The 21,556-nt window shown below is 38.7% G+C and overlaps 1 protein-coding gene and 1 long non-coding RNA gene across 5 annotated transcripts in view; one reads left to right on the top strand and one right to left on the bottom strand.

The window, feature by feature from the left end:
• The window catches only part of LOC133536308 (poly [ADP-ribose] polymerase tankyrase-1), a 337,423-nt gene extending 320,956 nt beyond the window's left edge, over positions 1-16,467 (top strand). For 3 of the 4 annotated variants that reach the window (XM_061876734.1, XM_061876732.1, XM_061876735.1), the window contains 7 exons: positions 3,668-3,788; positions 3,872-3,969; positions 5,976-6,050; positions 6,138-6,243; positions 6,812-6,998; positions 7,074-7,230; positions 14,993-16,467. In XM_061876734.1, the coding sequence (XP_061732718.1) occupies positions 3,668-3,788; positions 3,872-3,969; positions 5,976-6,050; positions 6,138-6,243; positions 6,812-6,998; positions 7,074-7,230; positions 14,993-15,079 (831 nt within the window). In that variant the 3' untranslated portion in view covers positions 15,080-16,467. The remainder of the gene's footprint in view (positions 1-3,667; positions 3,789-3,871; positions 3,970-5,975; positions 6,051-6,137; positions 6,244-6,811; positions 6,999-7,073; positions 7,231-14,992) is intronic. The other variant, XM_061876733.1, reaches the window with a different exon arrangement.
• Positions 1-20,798, bottom strand: part of LOC133536311 (uncharacterized) — a 28,617-nt gene extending 7,819 nt beyond the window's left edge. Inside the window, exons 1-2 of the long non-coding RNA XR_009802439.1 lie at positions 20,356-20,798; positions 6,181-6,348 (exon numbers count right to left, since the gene is read on the bottom strand). This is a non-coding gene — a long non-coding RNA (uncharacterized LOC133536311). The remainder of the gene's footprint in view (positions 1-6,180; positions 6,349-20,355) is intronic.
• Between the last annotated feature and the right edge of the window lie 758 nt (positions 20,799-21,556).

Consider the following 21,556-nt stretch of genomic DNA (forward strand, 5'->3'; position numbering starts at 1 on the left):
TACAGTAGCATCGCTAACCCAACAAGGGACTCCTCAGCTGATGACTTTATGCAATTCTTTAGTAAGAAAATTGAAGTCATTAGAAAGGAGATTAAAGACAATGCGTCCCAGCTACAACTGGGTTCTATTAACACTGACACGATTGTATATACGGCGGATACTGCCCTCCAAAATAGTTTCTCTTGTTTTGAGGAAATAACATTAGAGGAATTGTTACAACGTGTAAATGGAATAAAACAAACAACATGTTTACTTGACCCACTTCCTGGGAAACTGATCAAGGAGCTCTTTGTATTATTAGGCCCATCAGTGCTAAATATTATAAACTTATCACTTTCCTCGGGCACTGTTCCCCTAGCATTCAAAAAAGCGGTTATTCATCCTCTTCTTAAAAGACCTAACCTCGATCCTGACCTCATGGTAAACTACCGACCGGTGTCTCACCTTCCCTTTATTTCAAAAATCCTCGAAAAAATTGTTGCGGAGCAGTTAAATGAACACTTAGCGTCTAACAATCTATGTGAAACCTTTCAATCCGGTTTCAGGGCAAATCACTCCACGGAGACAGCCCTCGCAAAAATGACTAATGATCTATTGCTAACGATGGATTCTGATGCGTCATCTATGTTGCTGCTCCTCGATCTTAGCGCTGCTTTCGATACCGTCGATCATAATATTTTATTAGAACGTATCAAAACACGAATTGGTATGTCAGACTTAGCCCTGTCTTGGTTTAACTCTTATCTTACTGATAGGATGCAGTGCGTCTCCCATAACAATGTGACCTCGGACTACGTTAAGGTAACGTATGGAGTTCCCCAGGGTTCGGTCCTTGGCCCTGCACTCTTCAGCATCTACATGCTTCCGCTAGGTGACATCATACGCAAATACGGTATTAGCTTTCACTGTTATGCTGATGACACCCAACTCTACATGCCCCTAAAGCTGACCAACACACCGGATTGTAGTCAGCTGGAGGCGTGTCTTAATGAAATTAAACAATGGATGTCCGCTAACTTTTTGCAACTCAACGCCAAAAAAACGGAAATGCTGATTATCGGTCCTGCTAGACACCAACCTCTATTTAATGATACAACTCTAACATTTGACAACCAAACAATTAAACAAGGCGACACGGTAAAGAATCTGGGTGTTATCTTCGACCCAACTCTCTCCTTTGAGTCTCACATTAAAAGCGTTACTAAAACGGCCTTCTTTCATCTCCGTAATATCGCTAAAATTCGCTCCATTCTGTCCACTAAAGACGCTGAGATCATTATCCATGCGTTTGTTACGTCTCGTCTCGATTACTGTAACGTACTATTTTCGGGTCTCCCCATGTCTAGCATTAAAAGATTACAGTTGGTACAAAATGCGGCTGCTAGACTTTTGACAAGAACAAGAAAGTTTGATCACATTACGCCTGTACTGGCTCACCTGCACTGGCTTCCTGTGCACTTAAGATGTGACTTTAAGGTTTTACTACTTACGTATAAAATACTACACGGCCTAGCTCCATCCTATCTTGCCGATTGTATTGTACCATATGTCCCGGCAAGAAATCTGCGTTCAAAGGACTCCGGCTTATTAGTGATTCCCAAAGCCCAAAAAAAGTCTGTGGGCTATAGAGCGTTTTCATTTCGGGCTCCAGTACTCTGGAATGCCCTCCCGGCAACAGTTCGAGATGCCACCTCAGTAGAAGCATTTAAGTCTCACCTTAAAACTCATTTGTATACTCTAGCCTTTAAATAGACTCCCTTTTTAGACCAGTTGATCCGCCGTTTCTTTTCTTTTTCTCCTATGTCCCACTCTCCCTTGTGGAGGGGGTCCGGTCCGATCCGGTGGCCATGTACTGCTCGCCTGTGTATCGGCTGGGGACATCTCTGCGCTGCTCATCCGCCTCCGCTTGGGATGTTTTCCTGCTGGCTCCGCTGTGAACGGGACTCTCGCTGCTGTGTTGGATCCATTATGGATTGAACTTTCACAATATCATGTTAGACCCGCTCGACATCCATTGCTTTCCTCCTCTCCAAGGTTCTCATAGTCATCATTGTCACCGACGTCCCACTGGGTGTGAGTTTTCCTTGCCCTTATGTGGGCCTACCGAGGATGTCGTAGTGGTTTGTGCAGCCCTTTGAGACACTAGTGATTTAGGGCTATATAAGTAAACATTGATTGATTGATTGATTGATTGATGTATTTTTTAACACTGAATACAACTATGTGCATGCATTTTTAAGAAAGACCAACATTTTTAGAGTATAATAAGTCTCTTATTCTTTTTAATAACATTGTTATTCTGAGGCTAACCACAAAAAATAAAATACTTTTTACCAATAATGCGACTTCTTCAACAGGTGCGGTAGGAACCGGATGGATGGATGAAAATGCATGAGAATGTTTTATATTTTGAACGTTATTTTTGACACTGTGATTACCAGCGGAATTATTCATTACTTATCATGTTATGCAATGTCAGCTAAGATTTAGCTGAGAGCCAGATGCAGTCATCAAAAGAGCCACATCTGGCTCTAGAGCCATAGGTTCCCTACCCCTGCTTTAGAGATTGATGTCGGTTTTTGATACAGTGCCGTCTGAGGGATCGAAGGTCACGGTCATTCAATGTTGGTTTCCGGCCATGCCGCTTACGTGGAGTGATTTCTCCAGATTCTCTGAACCTTTTGATGATATTATGGACCGTAGATGTTGAAATCCCAAAATTTCTTGCAATTGCACTTTGAGAAACGTTGTTCTTAAACTGTTTGACTATTTGCTCACGCAGTTGTGGACAAAGGGGTGTACCTCGCTGGGCTTTTCTTGTGTAAGACTGAGCATTTTTTGGGAAGCTGTTTTTATACCCAATCATGGCACCCGCCTTTTCCCAATTAGCCAAATATGTTGTCTTTGTAGCATATTCAACTGAATATGGGTTGAAAATGATTTGCAAATCATTGTATTCCGTTTATATTTACATCTAACACAATTTCCCAACTCATATGGAAACGGGATTTGTAATGCCCGCAGCTAAAAGCAACTGCGTGAGAACGTATACTCGAATATCTCGATATATTCCATACATCCATCCATTTTTTACCACTTATTCCCTTTGGGGTAACTGGTGCCTATCTCCGCTACAATCGGGCGTAAGGCGGAGTAAACTCTGGACAAGTCGCCACCTTGTCGCAGGGCCAACACAGATAGACAGACAACATTCACACTCACATTCACACACTAGGGACCATTTAGTGTTGCCAATCAACCTATCCCCAGGTGCATGTCTTTGGAAGTGGGAGGAAGCCAGAGTTCCCGGAGGGAACCCACGCATTCACGGGGAGAACATGCAAGCTCCACACAGAAAGATCCCGAGCCGGGGTTTGAAACCAGGACTACTCAGGACCTTTGTATTGTGAGGCAGATATAGTCATTTTCTATATCGCAGAGACAAACCCGCAATATATCCTGTGTATCGATATGTCGCCCAGCCCTAATATGTATATTATTCATTTTGTTATACACACAGGCCCCCAGAAATTTTTTTAAATAATTATCTCATTGTGGCCCACCCGGGTCAAAAATTATTCCCCTTGTCTAATCTATAGTCTTCTTGTTTTTTTAAATACGTTTTGAAAAGAAAAGTGTAATTGAAGAAACATGACAATCCGAACAGATCTCGCTGGACGTGTTGGCAGACATGGGCCATGAAGAGCTCAAAGAGATTGGCATCAACGCTTACGGGCACAGACACAAACTTATCAAGGGCATCGAGCGGCTGCTGGGAGGTCAGCAAGGTAAGGAGACAACATTAGATGCTCATGTGACTGTGCGGCATATGTCTGAAATATTGAATTATAATGTGCGCATGTGTTTGTAGGTGGCAACTCGTACCTGACGTTCCACTGCTCCAGCCAGGGCACTGTACTGATCGACCTGGCCCCGGACGACAAGGAGTTCCAGTCGGTGGAGGAGGAAGTAAACACACACCCTCATATGAAACGCAAATATTTCCAATGCGTATATTTTGCATATTAACCATCACAATCACACTTTGCATTGTTGATTATATGTTTTATACTGAAGGAAAGTGTCAGTGAGAGCAACAACAGCTGATCTCTGTATTAAAGGCTTTAACACTAATGAGGAAAATCAGCGGTAAAGTCTTTCAAATTGTTGTTGTTTTTTTACTCAAGCAAACTATTTCATTCTTGTGCAAGATTTTACTAAGTAAGATACTTTTAAATTTATGTAGATTTTTTTTTAAACATAAGCTTTACATAAGTACTGTATTTTTCGGACTATACTTTATAGTATATACAGGTATTTCCATCCATCCATCCATCCATTTTCTACCGCTTATATGTTACATATATTTACCTCACCGGACTATGTGCCTTGGATTTATACCAGTAAGAAATATTTTTGTGAATGTTTAGTTACGTTACTTAATCGTTTTCAAATGGTGCCGGTAACACGGCAGTAAAACGGATGATCAAACAAAACAGAAGTCATCGTCATGTACTGGAAGCTTGTTCTTCAATTGGCTAAACAGACTCAAAAACTCCACAGTGACATTTGGGGGAGATTATGAAATTGAAACAATACAATAGAATGCCATTGTAAGTTAATAATACTAACAAAGACCCTTGTAAACGTGTTAACATATTCACAAGTGCTAACGACGCTATCTTGATTAAATTACGATAGCACATACAAATATGCAGCATATTCACTGATGGTAACGACATGAGCTTGATTAAATTACGATAGCACATACAAATATGCACCAAAAACACTCCAACAGACATCACACATTGGATAGTAACTATGAATCGTTTTAGTTATAATGTAAAACTTAGAAACGTTGTTTGAGTGATGAATGAAGAATCCTTTCAAGCAGGAGAACTATGGACGGTTATATTTCCAGTTCACAGCACAAAACAGAAAGTACATTTTCAACTCGCAGCATCTGCAGTTAGTGAACACGTCCAAAAGATGGCGCCATAGCACAAACACATTTCAGTGTCTGCTGGTGTGATGTAATAACTACATTTTTAAACTAAATTTGTGTTTTTAAAAATGATTTAGTACATATTTGGGCACTGTTTTAGAAGTACTGATTTATTTATAGTGTCATTTAAAATGTAAACAATACCCATCCCTCATTGTTTGTTTGATTGATTGATTGATACTTTTATTAGTAGATTGCACAGTTCAGTACATATTCCGTACAATTGAACACTAAATGGTAACACCCCAATAAGTTTTTCAACTTGTTTAAGTCGGGGTCCACGTTAATCAATTCATGGTAAAAATTGTAAAATTGTGTCTCCTGCTAGTCCAACACTGGGCTTGTGGAGTTGTGCACGCATAAAAACACATCCCTTTTTCTGGTGGTGGTAATGCACAATCCATGGGTTTGTGGAGACAGAAAAGTGTGGACACTGTATTTGATTTGTGATCTCTGTGAAAACATCAGTTAACAGTCAGAAGTGAAGTGAATTATATTTATTTAGTGCTTTTTTTCTAGTGACTCACGGCGCTATTACATAGTGAAACCCATAATCCCATAAAAATTAAATGGGTGGTGCGAGGGGCAGGTGGGTAAAGTGTCTTGCCCAAGGAACAATTGCAGTGATGGCAGGGATCGAACTTGGAACCCGCAATTTGCTGGCAAGGCCGCTCTACCAACTGAGCCACGCCATCCCATAAGAAACATTGATAGACAAAAAGAGATCCCCAAATCAAACAATCTCTCATTTGTACATGTTTCTGCGCTAAAAAGTGGTAATTTTATTTTTATTGTAACTCACATTCATCTTTAGATTAGAATGGAGTGAGCTGCTGTTGCTAGTCCACCACATCAGTCAGATTTACATATGCAAATTACATTGCATTTTTCTGACAAACCCAAAAGTAAGATAGGGAGAAAATCTCCAACATTTCATCAACATTTCGTCTTACCTTCTCTGTCCCCTTAGCTGCAGAGCACCATCAGAGAGCATCGTGATGGCGGCAATGCAGGCGGAGTCTTTAGTCAGTACAACATCATTAAGGTGACAAATAATTAACCAATAAACTAATCACATCAAGTTGTAAGATGAATACAGGAAATGAAGAATCATTTTGTTGTCTGTGTGCAGATTCAGAAGGTGGTGAACAAGAAGTTACGAGAGAGATACTCACACCGCCAGAAGGAGATTGCTGATGAAAACCACAACCACCATAACGAGCGCATGCTCTTTCATGGTAAATATGTAATGTGATGCCACCCTGGTCACCAAACATCCATCCATCCATCCATTTTCTACCGCTTATTCCCTTTCGGGGTCGCGGGGGGCGCTGGCGACAGTACTAAAGAAAAAAAACATTGGCATTAACAGCTTTCCAGTGTTTATCCCAAGACAGCAATCGGGAAACACTTCTGTGGCTGTAGGCAACCTCCTAATGTAGTTTGTCTTAACTCCACAGGATGGCAGTATTTACATTTGAAGTATCACAAGTGGTCAGAATGCAGAAGTTTTATCTAACTTTGCATGCGCTTTAAAATGTTTGTTACTCCACTCAGCGTGAAATTCCAGTGGGTCACACTTACTGTTCTGTTGTCCACAATAACCTCATTAGTGATATTAATGTTGACTAAGCAGTTTGCTTACAACATTGGTTCTGTTTTCTTTCCCATTTCATTGGTTTTGTTTTAAAAATATGCAGAGGGCCACAATCGATTGAAATGTTTTTCAGTGTGCAAAACATAATAATGTTGCAACAAAGACTAGCATTTACTCAAGATTATCAACACTCGTCCTTGTCCTGCCAGGTTCTCCCTTCATCAACGCCATCATCCATAAAGGTTTTGACGAGCGCCACGCATACATCGGCGGCATGTTTGGCGCTGGCATTTATTTCGCCGAGAACTCCTCCAAAAGCAACCAGTACGTCTACGGGATAGGTGGAGGCACGGGGTGTCCTACTCACAAAGACAGATCTTGCTACGTGTGTCACAGGTGAACCTGGAAACATCCGTTTGACTTCCTGCAAGACAGGATGTCCCCAATGTTGACTGGTGTGTTTCGTCTCAGGCAGATGTTGTTCTGCAGAGTGACTCTGGGCAAGTCATTTCTGCAGTTTAGTGCCATGAAGATGGCCCATGCACCCCCTGGGCATCACTCTGTCATTGGCCGGCCGAGTGTCAACGGACTGGCCTATGCCGAGTACGTCATCTACAGAGGGGAGCAGGTGTGTATGCTTTTTCTGAAATCTTCATGTTTTTATTTAAAATAACGGGCGGCTGTTTTTAGTGATGGGTATCGAATTTGGTTCTTTCATAAGCACCGATCCGAATCTACCACAAGGTATCGATTCACGTAAAATCCAACAGTGCCATATTCCCATATCTTTGTTGCACGTGACGTAACATTCATTTGCAGACTAAAATGGCTCAAACACTTGGCGGCTAAGCAAGCGCTCAAAACGGTCTCGGCCAAACTGCCGGTAATGTTGAAATTTCCAAGCCAAAAAAGCAAGTATGTCTGATAGAAAATACCCGAATGGAAAATATGTTAAGTCAATGCTAATTTACATTGACATATATACATATACAAACCCTGTTTCCATATGAGTTGGGAAATTGTGTTAGATGTAAATATAAACGGAATACAATGATTTGCAAATCATTTTCAACCCATATTCAGTTGAATATGCTACAAAGACAACATATTTGATGTTCAAACTGATGAACATTTTTTTTTTTTGCAAATAATCATTAACTTTATAATTTGATGCCAGCAACACGTGACAAAGAAGTTGGGAAAGGTGGTAATAAATACTGATAATGTTGAGGATTGCTCATTAAACAGTTATTTGAAACATCCCACAGGTGTGCAGGTTAATTGGGAACAGGTGGGTGCCAAGATTGGGTATAAAAACAGCTTCCCAAAAAATGCTCAGTCTTTCACAAGAAAGGATGGGGCGAAGTACACCCCTTTGTCCACAACTGCGTGAGCAAATAGTCAAACAGTTTAAGAACAACATTTCTCAAAGTGCAATTGCAAGAAATTTAGGGATTTCAACATCTACGGTCCGTAATATTATCAAAAGGTTCAGAGAATCTGGAGAAATCACTCCACGTAAGCAGCAAAGCTGGAAACCAACATTGAATGACCGTGACCTTTGATCCCTCAGACGGCACTGTATCAAAAACTTACATCAATCTCTAAAGGATATCACCACATGGGCTCAGGAACACTTCAGAAAACCACTGTCACTAAAAACAGTTTGTCTCTACATCTGTAAGTGCAAGTCAAAGCTCGACTATGCAAAGCGAAAGCCATTTATAAACAACATCCAGAAACGCCGCTGGCATCTCTGGGCCCGAGATCATCTAAGATGGACTGATGCAAAGTGGAAAAGTGTTCTGTGGTCTGACGAGTCCACATTTCAAATTGTTTTTGGAAATATTCGACATTGTGTCATCCGGACCAAAGGGGAAGCGAACAATCCAGACAGTTATCGACGCAAAGTTCAAAAGCCAGCATCTGTGATGGTATGGGGGTGCATTAGACCCCAAGGCATGGGTAACTTACACATCTGTGAAGGCACCATTAATGCTGAAAGGTACATACAGTTTTTGGAACAACATATGCTGCCATCTAAGCACCGTCTTTTTCATGGACGCCCCTGCTTATTTCAGCAAGACAATGCCAATCCACATTCAGCACGTGTTACAACACGTGGCTTCGTAAAAAAAGAGTGCGGGTACTTTCCTGGCCCGCCTGCAGTCCAGACCTGTCTCCTATCGAAGATGTGTGGCGCACTATGAAGCGTAAAATACGACAGCGTTGAACGACTGAAGCTTTACATAAAACAAGAATAGGAAAGAATTCCACTTTCAAAGCTTCAACAATTAGTTTCCTCAGTTCCCAAACGTTTATTGAGTGTTGTTAAAAGAAATGGTGACGTAACACAGTGGTGAACATGCCCTTTCCCAACTACTTTGGCACTTGTTGCAGCCATTAAATTCTAAGTTAATTATTATTTCCCCCAAAAAAATAAAGTTTTTGAGTTTGAACATCAAATATCTTGTCTTTGTAGTGCATTCAATTGAATCTGGGTAGAAAAGGATTTGTATTCCGTTTATATTCACATCTAACACAATTTCCCAACTCATATGGAAACGGGGTTTGTACATGGCCATATATATACATTGCCATAGACATGCAACTGATTAGCATTACCAGTTTTACATGGTGATTTAAACACCTCCAAATTCAGTCATGCAAAGTACAATTAAGATGCACATTACAATCTAAGAGCAAGTGTGTAGTGCAATACTTAAAGTAAGTACTTAAACGGATGGTTGCCACAGTACTGTGCTCTCTCATACTTATCTCATTTTTCTTTATTTCTTACATGAAAAAAAGAGCGCACTTTTGTAAGTCAAATAAACATACTTAAACAATAAAACTGATTCTGACATTCAGTCGTCCCTTCGCCACATTGCGTTTCAAATATTGCGGCTTCGCCACATCGCTGATAATATATATACACAGTCAAAGTCAAATGTTTACATACACTTGTGAAGGACATAATGTCATGACTGTCTTGAGTTTCCAATAATTTTCGCTTTAACTTTATTTTTTGGTGATGTAGTGATTGGAGCACATACTTGTTTGTCACAAAAAACATTCATGAAGTTTGGTTCTTTTATGAATTGATTATGGGTCTTAAAATGCAGCAACATATATTATCAATTTTGGTGATATAGAAAAGTTACAATAAAATTAGCTTCATTGCATTGCCATGAATCTAATTTCATGTGAGTGATTATCATTGACGACACCTGTTGACTTTTCTGAGCCCATATAAAAAGGGCTCATTAGACTCGGTTACAAACGCAACAAAATAACTCTGCACAGATCTGAAAAAACGAATCATTGACTAGAACAAGTCAGGAAAGTCACTTTGAGCCATTTCAAAGCAGCTTAAGATCCCAAAAGCAACTGTGTACACAGTTGTTTGTAAGTATAAAGTGCATGGTACAGTTTTGTAACTGCCACGATCAGGAAGAAAACACAAGCTATCACCTGCTGCTGAGAGAAAATTGGTCAGGATGATCAAGAGACAAAAGCAGGTCTGCAATGAATTGGAAGCTGCTGGAACACATGTGTCACAATCAAGCGTGTTTTGCATCGCCATGGACTCAGAGGCTACCATGCAAGAAAGAAGTAATAGCTCCAGAAGCGACACCTTAAGGCTCATCAAAAGTTTGCTGCTGATCACTTGGACAAAGATAATACCTTCTGGAATAGAGTTCTGTGGTCAGATGAAACAAAACTTGAGCTGTTTTGCCACAATACCCAGCAATATGTTTGGAGGAGAAAAGGTGAGGCCTTTAATCCCAAGAACGCCACTCCTACTGTCAAGCATGGTGGTGGTAGTATTATGCTCTGGGCCTGTTTTGCTGCCAATCGAACTGGTGCTTTACAGAGAGTAAATGGGACAATGAAAAAGGAGGATTACCTCCAAATTCTTCAGGACAACCTGAGATCATCAGTCTGGAGGTTGGGTCTTGGGCGCGGTTGGATGTTGCAACCCCAAACATGATATGACCCCAAACACACATCAAAAGTGGTAAAGGATCGGCTAAATCAGGCTACAATTAAGGTTTTAGAATGGCCTTCCCAAAGTCCTGACTTAAACACCATTTAAAACATGTGGACAATGCTGAAGAAACAAGTCCATGTCAGAAAACCAACAAATTTAGCTAAACTGCACCAATTTTGTCAAGAGGAGTCGTCAAAAATTCAACCAGAATTTTGTGGATGGCTACCAAAAGCACCTTATTGCAGTGAAACTCGCCAAGGGACATGTAAGCAATTGTTAACATTGCTGTATGTATACTTTTGACCCAGCAGATTTGGTTAGATTTTCAGTAGACCCATAATAAATTCATAAAAGAACCAAACTTCATGAATGTTTTATGTGAGCAACAAGTATGTGCTCCAATCACTCTTTCACAGAAAAATAAGAGTTGTAGAAATGATTGGAAACTCAAGACAGCCATGTCATTGTGTTCTTTACAAATGTATGTAAACAACTGTGTATGTATGTATGTATATTTATATATATATATATATATATATATATATATATATATATATATATATATATATATATATATACTGTATATATACAGTATATACTGTATATATATATATACTGTATATGTATATATGTATACACACACACATATATATATATATATACATACACACACACACATATATATATATATATATATATATATATATATACACACACACACATATATATATATATATATATATATATATATATACACACACACATATATATATATATATATATAGATATATACACACACACATATATATATATATATATATATATATATATATATATATATATATATATATATATATATATATATATACACACAATAATGGGCATGTTGCTAAACTCTGTAGCTTAACTAGATTGTCCATTAGCTTGGCGGTAACTTAGCTACTTTTAGACCCATGTAGCCTTGTAGCTTACATCAACGCTACAAAGAGAGAAAATGGAGCAGGCGCCCAAAAAATATGGAGAAAATACAATCACCTGGATGAATGAGAACATCCTAAGCAACGTATCTCCATACATACAGAGAAAATCCATTGTTTGTTGGTGTTTGTCTGATGAGTCACAATTGGCTAAGGTTAGGGCGAAACATGACGGATTGACCAATCAGAGACAAGATAAGAAAACTCACAACTCAGAGGGACGACTCAACAAAAAAAAGAAACATAATTGTACTTGAAAATGTAGTTTTTATCTGTTTACTCTGTAAACCAAAATCATAACTGCTCTCTTTATCGAAGACGTGGAACACGAATTTAGGAACACACATTAGGTGAGTTGAGTTCATGAAAAGTTTTACTGCACATAACCATTACCAACTGTTTCCAAACAACACACAAGTCATTGGGTTTTTTTGTTAAGATATAGATAGGTGCTCTTCTTTTTAACTGTAGGTAAAGAAAATTAATTAGGGCCAAATAAAAGGCTAACATTATAAATACATACAGAGGGGTGTGGGGACCCCTGGAGGTAGTTGTAGGGTGTCCACAGCTAAATGACATATAGTTCATCAATCAATCAATCAATCAATGTTTATTTATATAGCCCTGAATCACTAGTGTCTCAGAGGGCTGCACAAATCACAACACAAACCACTAAGACACATCCTCGGTAGGCCCACATAAGGGCAAGGAAAACTCACACCCAGTGAGACGTCGGTGACAATGATGACTATGAGAACCTTGGAGAGGACCACATATGTGGGTAAACCCCCCCACCCCCCCACTAGGGGACCGAAAGAAATGGATGTCGAGCGGGTCTAACCTGATACTGTGAAAGTTCGATCCATAGTGGATCCAACACAGCCGCGAGATGATACTGTAAAAGTTCAATCCATAGTGGATCCAACACAGCCGCGAGAGTCCAGTCCAAAGCGGATCCAACACAGCAGCGAGAGTCCTGTCCACAGCGGTGCCAGCAGTAAACCATCCCAAGCGGAGGCGGATCAGCAATAATAATAATGATAGCTTCCCCTGTACCTTAGCTACATTTAATCGAGAATAAATTGTAGCTCAGCTTATTACATTTTCCAAGTAGCTTTTCCTTCACTATATATATATATACATATATATATATATATATATATATATATATATATATATATATATATATATTAGGGGTGGGCAAATTAATGCGTTAATTACGAGTTAACTCATCAATCTATTAACGCCGACAATTATTTTATCGCACATTTGCATATGTTGTTTACATGATTTTATTTTGTTAACGCCTTTTCTTAACAAGATGGCGTCGCCCGGCTTTTGGTAAAGATGGAACATTTGGCAAAAATACCGGACAATTCTGCAAATTTCATGGCTGGCTTACAGCGTGGTCACTCCGGGATCACTTACGACCACCAGACAATTCTTGGTATGGATAGATCGGGCCGTTTTGGACTGAATGACGCGTGCTTGCTAGACCGGCTAGCTAGCATGGGAATACTTTGCCGGCTACATCCAGCGGCCTGTGAAGCAGCGGAGTATTTGTGTTGTCTGTCTATTTATGAATAACGCAGACGAGGCGTGTTGGCTGAGTTCTTAACGTTTGCTTTCAGAGCGTGCATATCACAACATACAAGATGCCGTCATGGCGACACAACCTATACCGGGCTACCGCGCATGCTCGTCACTCCTGTTGCATTCTGGGTAGGGTAGTTCTTTTTTTCCCAGGCTCATAACAATCACAATATAGTACCATGTATATGACGCGTTCAGTTTATCAAAGCACCAAGCAAAATTCCCATCATATCAATTCCTAGATATGGTCATAATTATTTTAAGTGCACTACGCAGAATAAACACAACATTATTATTATTGTTACTACGGATAATTTGATAAAAAATTCCCTAAAACAGCCCACTACTTTTTTAAACATAAGATCCCTGATAAAAAAAATGTTTCAGCTGTTACCTCTGAAATTGCCGGTTCAGATGTTATGATTGTGGCTCAGAGATTTGTATGTAGATTATATTTATTTTCCATAACAAACAGGATAACTTAAATACCCTGGCAGTGGTAGTAATAAGCTTAAATGTTCATATTTACATTTTTGGAGTTGATTTTCATAAAATATGCTATTTAACTGCTACTGTTTAACAAGGACTGATTTAAATTGTGTTTGCACAACAAATGTTTTGGCGCTTTTGTTCATGTGGGGGAATATTCCAATAAAGGTGCACTACACACTACTTTTGAATTCATTATTGGGCTTTGCGTTTACAATGCAGTTAATCGCGATTAATCTGAGAAATAGTGCGATTAACTTCGATTAAAATTTTTAATCGTTGCCCAGCCCTAATATATATATATATATATATATATATATATATATATATATATATGTATATATATATATATATATATATATATATATATATATATATATATATATATATATATACATACATATATATATATATATATATACAGTATATATGTATATGTATACATACATATATATGTATACATATATGTGTGTGTATATGTACTGTATATATATATATATATATATACATATATGTATGTATATGTGTGTATATGTATGTATATATATACATATATATACTGTATATTTATATATCTATCTATATATATATATATACTGTATATTTATATATCTATCTATATATCTATATATCTATATATATACTGCATATTTATATATCTATCTATATATGTATGTATGTATGTATGTATGTATGTATATATATATATATATATATATATATATATATATATATATATATATATATCCATTTCTACCGCTTATTCCCTTTGGGGTCGCGGGGGGGGGGGGGGGGGGAGCGCTGGTGCCTTTCTCAGCTACAATCGGGTGTGGAAGTTGATGTACACACTGGACAAGTCGCCACCTCATCACAGTATATATATATATATATATATATATATATATATATATATATAAACCAATTAACAGTGATAAACAAGGGATTACTGTAAACACTTTTTAGGGCGCAACAAAAGACGAGATCCCTGACGACGCAACACAGCCGAGTCGATAAATTATTGTCTCGGAATTGCAACTGCATGCAAAGTCTACAATATAATGCTTGCAAATGACACTCAGAAAGCAAGCTGTAACAGCTGGATAGCACAGTTATCATAAACACCTCATTGGCAAATGTTTTATAAACAAATGTATTTTGTTATTAAACAAATGAACATTTAGTAACACATAAACGCACTCACACCAAAGTATCAAAAATTAGTACCCTTACCAAATCCCAAGTACCAGGAATTGGTACTATATTGATTGATATGTGAAAGGTTGTCGTCATGGTTTCAGTCAAAACTGAGCATGTTTGTTGTTGATTATTTTTGACAGGCTTACCCAGAATACTTGATCACATACCAGATTGTTAAACCAGAGACTTTGGCTACGCCCACTACCACCGCCGAACAGAAGTCTTAATACGCTCTTCAAAGCTGGATCGGTAGGTGAAAGACCACCATAGACACGAGCGGTTCTCATAAGGATGTGTGTTTTGGACACCTCAGAGCCCAGAGTAAGTTTGACCTTATAAGGCTGAAGAGGTCACGGTGGCTCGAACAAGCAGACGAGATGAGAAGAGGAGAGTGCTCAGTCTGAACCGAGACTTGAACAAAGAGTTACTGTGCATTTTGTTACGTGTCCACACCAAGTTGGCAAAGTGAAGACCAGAAGAGACAGCAGGCCAACAATAAACACTAGGACCTCAGTGCATTGCCACTGCTACGCAACCATACCCGAAGAAAAAAGAGATTTGGAGGTTTACCCTCAAAAAGAGGTGCTGCAGCATCAAGAGAGAGCATAAACATGTCCACTTGGGGTCTGAAATGTTGTTACATCACATTTATTGTATCTGATTGTTCCCCACTTGGAACCACATGTCCTTGTTTACATTAAACTTCTTCCTTAGCCCATTTCCTCTTAGCTTGGCGCACTGAACGCTCCTTAGTGGCCCAGCCGACTCTTGACAGCAGACACAGCGTGCATTGGCCACCAAGGGAAAAAAGGTGTCTTTTTTAACATTCACCAAACCTCAAACTACATCATGTTGGATCGCACATGGAACAAAAAAAAAGATTTATAATATTCTTAATCCAAATTCTTTATTCTGAAAGATGCCGATAAACACTCAATGGCTGGCTAGCATTGTAGCACCTGCTCGATAACGCAGCTGATTTAAATATTGTCCAAAAGAATAAACACTGAGTCCTTCTTAGTCCTGGATCTAAAATAGGCAGCTGAAAGTAAACTGGTTGACAAAAATGTGCCTATGGTTTACATACTGTGTATTGTGTATTTTTAAACTGAATTTAATCCTTCCACTAAATCAAAATGGCCGCCAAATGACTTATATAAGTCATTTTTCCCAGTAAGTCAGCATACACAATTTAAATTAAAAAATACAACATTATGGAAAGTTTACACAAGTAAAAAACCAATGTCTACAATGCTACAATGTCCAATGTTTCACAATGATATAACGTTTACACAGTTGTTTTCAGCTTTTGCATTTCAAATGTGATATTTGTGACTTGGTACAATGTAAGAAGCATCTGAATGTAACAACGTGTGTCTTTGTGTTTTCCTCCAGATACGGGAAAGTTTCTAACACTCACTTTCAATAAGTAACTTTTCATTTGTCCTGGTGAACACTTTTTTAAATATTGTACGTTTTTTGATACGTTATGTTTGATCTGGTATGTCTGGAGATGCCAGTCAGCCTACTTGTTGTAAATAACAGTTAGTGTTGCTTCCTCGCAAATGTCACATTAAAATGACCACTTTTCTGTTGTACAACTGGTTGTACTTCACTACTGGCTCCATACATTCTTGTGAGTATAAATACAAATTTAAAAAAAACTCCACCCAACCTCTTTAGTTCGTTTTGTGTTATAAGTCAATGTAAACGAGTTGTCTTGTCGGTGCTGTAATTCCCAGAACAGCCACCAGAATGCGCCGTGACTCAACATGCGTAAGTTCCAAATCGAAAAAATATAAATAACTACATTGTATATGCTGTCTTTATCTTTATCATATACATTTAAAAAATACATACTACTGCTGTCTTTCATTCACTACGTATTGCAAAGGAAAGGAACATAAATTCACTTTTGCCACATGAGTGGTTCCACTTCTGCGTGTCGTTTCCAAGGCGCTCACTAGTCGAATTGTATGCCATCCATCCATTTTTTTAAACAATTGTAAATATTCACCGTGTAATTTCTAAGAATTCCACTGGAGGGCGCCCGTTGCTTGTAGGTGGAATGTAGCTGCACAAGTCAGCATTCTTCGTTGAGTGTTTCTATACGAGTTGTATTGTTACTGTCGTTTAGCACCAAATGTTAACATATACTATCATACAAAATACATTTGGAAATTAATATCTTAAATTAGGACTACATGTGTGTTAATATTATGATGACATTTATCAGAATATCGCATTGAAAATAAGAAATTCAGCAATTCACCGTTTGTGTCCACAAAGCGACGCTGTAAATCTAAATTTAAAATCACACGCACTAACAGAACGTCTGAGAAAAACCTGCCATTGAAATGAAAAAAAACAAAAACGTTATTTATCGTTAGTTTTGGGGAAATAAGACTTATGTTGCAGGGGCAAGAGGGGGCAGAGCCCCCTTAAATAAATGTCTTGCCCCCTCAAATCAAAATTTGAGAAAGCAAATTTTAATAAACTCACAAAATTACTACATTACAAGTTGACAAAACCATTTGCACTAGCGGAAAAATCCGCCGAAAAAGGGACACACACGATATAGTAGTGTCGGCTTCCCGCTCATCCCTCCCTCCGCTGTGCGTGTATTCACCATTCCACAGGCTGCGCAGCAGATACACACCCACACACACCCCTCAGTAAACATACAATCACTGTTGCAGTATGAAAGTAAAAGAAAAGGAAAAGTTGTCTACATTTATCATATACTTGTTAGGATGGGTGTATCTGTGTAGTCTTATCTGTCATAAACACGTTTATCGTCGCGGACTTTCGCTGCTACAGAGCTTTTTTTTTTTTTTTTTTTACAACTTTACGAGAGCAGTGACAGCGGAGGCTCTGAGCAGCAGTGGTTTGGAAGGCAGAAAGCCTCCACTGTCCCTGTAACAAGCTACAAGTCATTTATGATGCTGTTAATGACGGTAAAAATTAAACATAAGGTATATATCCTGCTTAGCAGTCCTCCTCTGCTGTCCTCTGTTCAGAGCGGAGTCCGTAGCAACGGCCCATTTTACTTAGCAACGGTCTGGCAATCGAATGCTGGAATTCTTTTTCTGTTGTTTTTCTTGTAATTCTACATAGTCAACCTTTAATGTTTCAATCTACATTTTGTAATAAACTAATTATAAGTTTCATTTGATATGACCAAGACACCTAAAAACAAAAACACCGCTGTTTTCATCAATTTACAAACAAGTGGGCAACACACATACATTGGAGTGAATGAATTTTGTGCCTAGATGAGTGCCCACGTCCACTGCATGTGACAAACTGAAGACAAGTGACCTGTGTCTGACAGACCCCCACGTAAAGCCCCGCCCCAGGCTGTAGTCCTGTACTGTTGTTGTTTTTCTTCATGTAATCACAGCGGGGTTTTTCTGTAGTTGTTCAAGCTTTCTTATTTTCTGCTCCAACTTCCAGCAGCTCACAAAGAGAAAGTTAATGCTCTGTAATACATCCATTTTTCAGAGCATTTAAAAAGTCTAGTCCTGCTCCTGTATGTAGTAGTAGCAATGATGCTACTGCTAGTACATCAGGGACAGCAGCTAGCAATACTGCACCTTTAGCACCAGCAAGCACTGTTTGTCCTGCACCAGCTCCCTCCGTCCCCCCAACAAGTGCTCCCCCAAAGCAGCCTGCTCAGCTACCCAGTGACTTATATGACAACGCACCATCTCAGCCAATACTGGGTGGCTACCCAAATCTTGCATTTGGTACAACATTAAGATCATTCAATCCTGCCTGGTACCACACACGACCATGGCTAGAGTATTCTGTGGTGCGAGACGCCTGCTTCTGTTTCCCCTGTCGGAAATATGGCAGCGCTGTTAATGTTTTCCCCCCCTGAGGGATTGCCACCTTGTGGTCAGGGGGTTTGCGTGCCTCAGTGACCGTAAGAGCTATACCAGCAGGAGCTAAGTCTTCAGGTGGGACACCCAAGTTGGACAGGTCTGGAGGTATAGAAGCAGAGGTGGGACCAAGTCATTGTTTTGCAAGTCACAAGTAAGTCTCAAGTCTTTGCCCTCGAGTCTCGAGTCAAGTCCCAAGTCAAGACAGGCAAGTCCCGAGTCAAGTCCAAAGTCAAGACTGGAAAGTCTCAAGTCAAGTCCCAAGTCCTGCATTTTGAGTTTCGAGTCATTTCAAGTCTTTTTAACCACAGATTAATACATTTACACAGATTGTGTATGCTTTTAAAACGCTGTATGTATTTACAGTATAATAAAAAAAATCGTACTGACATTGCACTTCATAATAGCACTATTAACCAGTTATTTTAAACATTTAACTCATTCCTTTACAGAATGAACACATTTGAAAAAACAAGTGCAAGTGTACTTATTTGCACAAAGATGTTAACATTGTATTTCCAAGGCATTTTGCATTGTAACTAGTTCCACAGCAGTTTCTATCCTGTTCTTACCCTAGCTCATTGATCTCATCTCATACTGTATGTGTTGATGTGTACGTACACATGAGTAACATAACAAATACATGAAAATAACTAGGAACGGAGTTGTTCTATTTAGAATTCACGGCCCTATGGAAAATTAACCAGCCGCCACTGATTATGATGCATTCTCATATTAGGCAAAGTATAAGACAATACTTTCTTAACAGTATAACTGTAACCAGGAATAAGTCTTCAAGTAACAATATTCAAATACTAACTTTGTTGGGTAAGACATAATTTGCTTTTATTCTGAATCCAGTGAAACAGATTGGTGGTTTTAGCTGATATAAAGACTTTCAGGTGTCTATATACGTTTATGTTTAAGTTGGCAGACACTTTTATCGGAAGCAACATACATGAAAAATACATACAAAACAATCATTTAAGGGAAGAATGTAATACAAAATATTAATACAAAGTGTCAAGACAGAATAAACTCTGCAGTTGCAGCAACAGAAATACAGTCTATAAGATATAAAGATATCTAATGTATTCATACATTATTTGTGTAGGATATATGCATGTATATATAACCTAATCATATTGTTTTATCAACTTAGAATTAGCTGACCGTTTTGTTCCCCCTTTTTGGGATTATTATTCCAAGTTTTGATCTTGGACGTCTGGTTACTTATAGCATATAAGAATATTCTATTACTGTTAAGCAAACTTTGAACACGTCCAAAAAATTGTCCTTTATCATAGTTACACGTATGACGAAAAGCGCGTAAATATATCGGTGGTATTCAGTGAGGTAAAATGAATTAAATGCGCCGACAGTTCATTGCTCCTGCCAAATGAATTGCACTGAGTGGAGGGGATCCCCACTCCAAGATGGCGGCCGCGCGTCTCGTCTCGTCTCGTCTGTGCCAGTAGGCAGGAGTGGTCGATGCTGCGTCTACTCATAAGATGGCTACGGTTATAACGTTAGCAGTGAGTTAACAGCCTCACTGATTCAACTAAACAGCAAATAAAAGTTACGTTACTCGGCCAACAAACGTTAGCTTACATTCTTACCCTTCTTTGTGCAACTTCAAATGTCGAACGAAGTTGGAAGTTGTTGCGTCTCTGTCTGTAATCTTCTTACGAACTGCATGCTTTGCATACGGCAATTCGTTTTTTGTTGACCAAGTCGTAGTTTTTAAACCCGAACAAAACAATTTTTGGCATAATTTTTCCTCACTGGCGTGTCGTTTGAGAGCTCTTCGTTGGTTTTCATGCAATTTGATTGGCTGAATGCTGTGTGACGAAATTAACAGGGATGTAATTTGATTGGCTGTTGTTCTGACAGGTAGCGCGCACACTGTCATCGCACACACGGACAGATACGGAGCGCTCCTGAATAACTTTTTAATCGTTGGGTTTTGGGGAAAGTAGCAAGTCATGTCAAGTCAAAAGGCTCAAGTCCAAGTCAAGTCACAAGTCATGGATGTTAAAGTCTAAGTCGAGTTGCAAGTCTTTTTAAATGTTGTCAAGTCAATTCTAAAGTCATCAAATTCATGACTGAGTCTGACTCGAGTCCAAGTCATGTGACTCGAGTCCACACCTCTGTACAGAGGCCTGACAAAGTGCAATCCACTACTCCAGGTTGGGGTTGGACACATAGCTAAAGACCCATTTCAATGAAGAAAGCATCGTTACTATAAGCACAGAAAAAAAAGTGCTGGAGCATGATGTGTACACATGATGCCCCCTTCACATTTCTGACTGCCCCCTCATATAAGCATGCCTAGAACCGCCCCTGGTTGTAAATAAAATCCATAATCAACATTTATTTTTCATTTTCCGCTGTTAAATTTGACCAACTAATTCATGGAAGTTTTTCTATTAATGTTCCTTTAGATATCTTAATCAAAATTGTAAGTTTTTATTTTTCTATTTTGTAATAGTACTGTAATATAAAGTATTTAACATAATATATAATTATATATTTTAAAATAAATAATTCACTGAAATATATTTCAATGAATATACTGCTATTATTAATTACATGTATTTTGTATTATTGTGTAGTTTGAGCAACCATTGTGACAAATGAGAACACAGTTTAATTAAGAACAATATTTATTCAACAGTGGTTGTTCCGTAATAAATAAACGCATACATGTCATTCATTCGACACAATTAAAATTGACGGAAAGTTAGTTTGTATGAATGTACACACACTTGTCCAAGTGAAGGTTCAATATTGCCGTGATGTTTAAACCGTATTGCAGTT

Source organism: Nerophis ophidion, linkage group LG17, assembly GCF_033978795.1.
Source record: "Nerophis ophidion isolate RoL-2023_Sa linkage group LG17, RoL_Noph_v1.0, whole genome shotgun sequence".
In the NCBI taxonomy this organism is placed as follows: domain Eukaryota; kingdom Metazoa; phylum Chordata; class Actinopteri; order Syngnathiformes; family Syngnathidae; genus Nerophis; species Nerophis ophidion.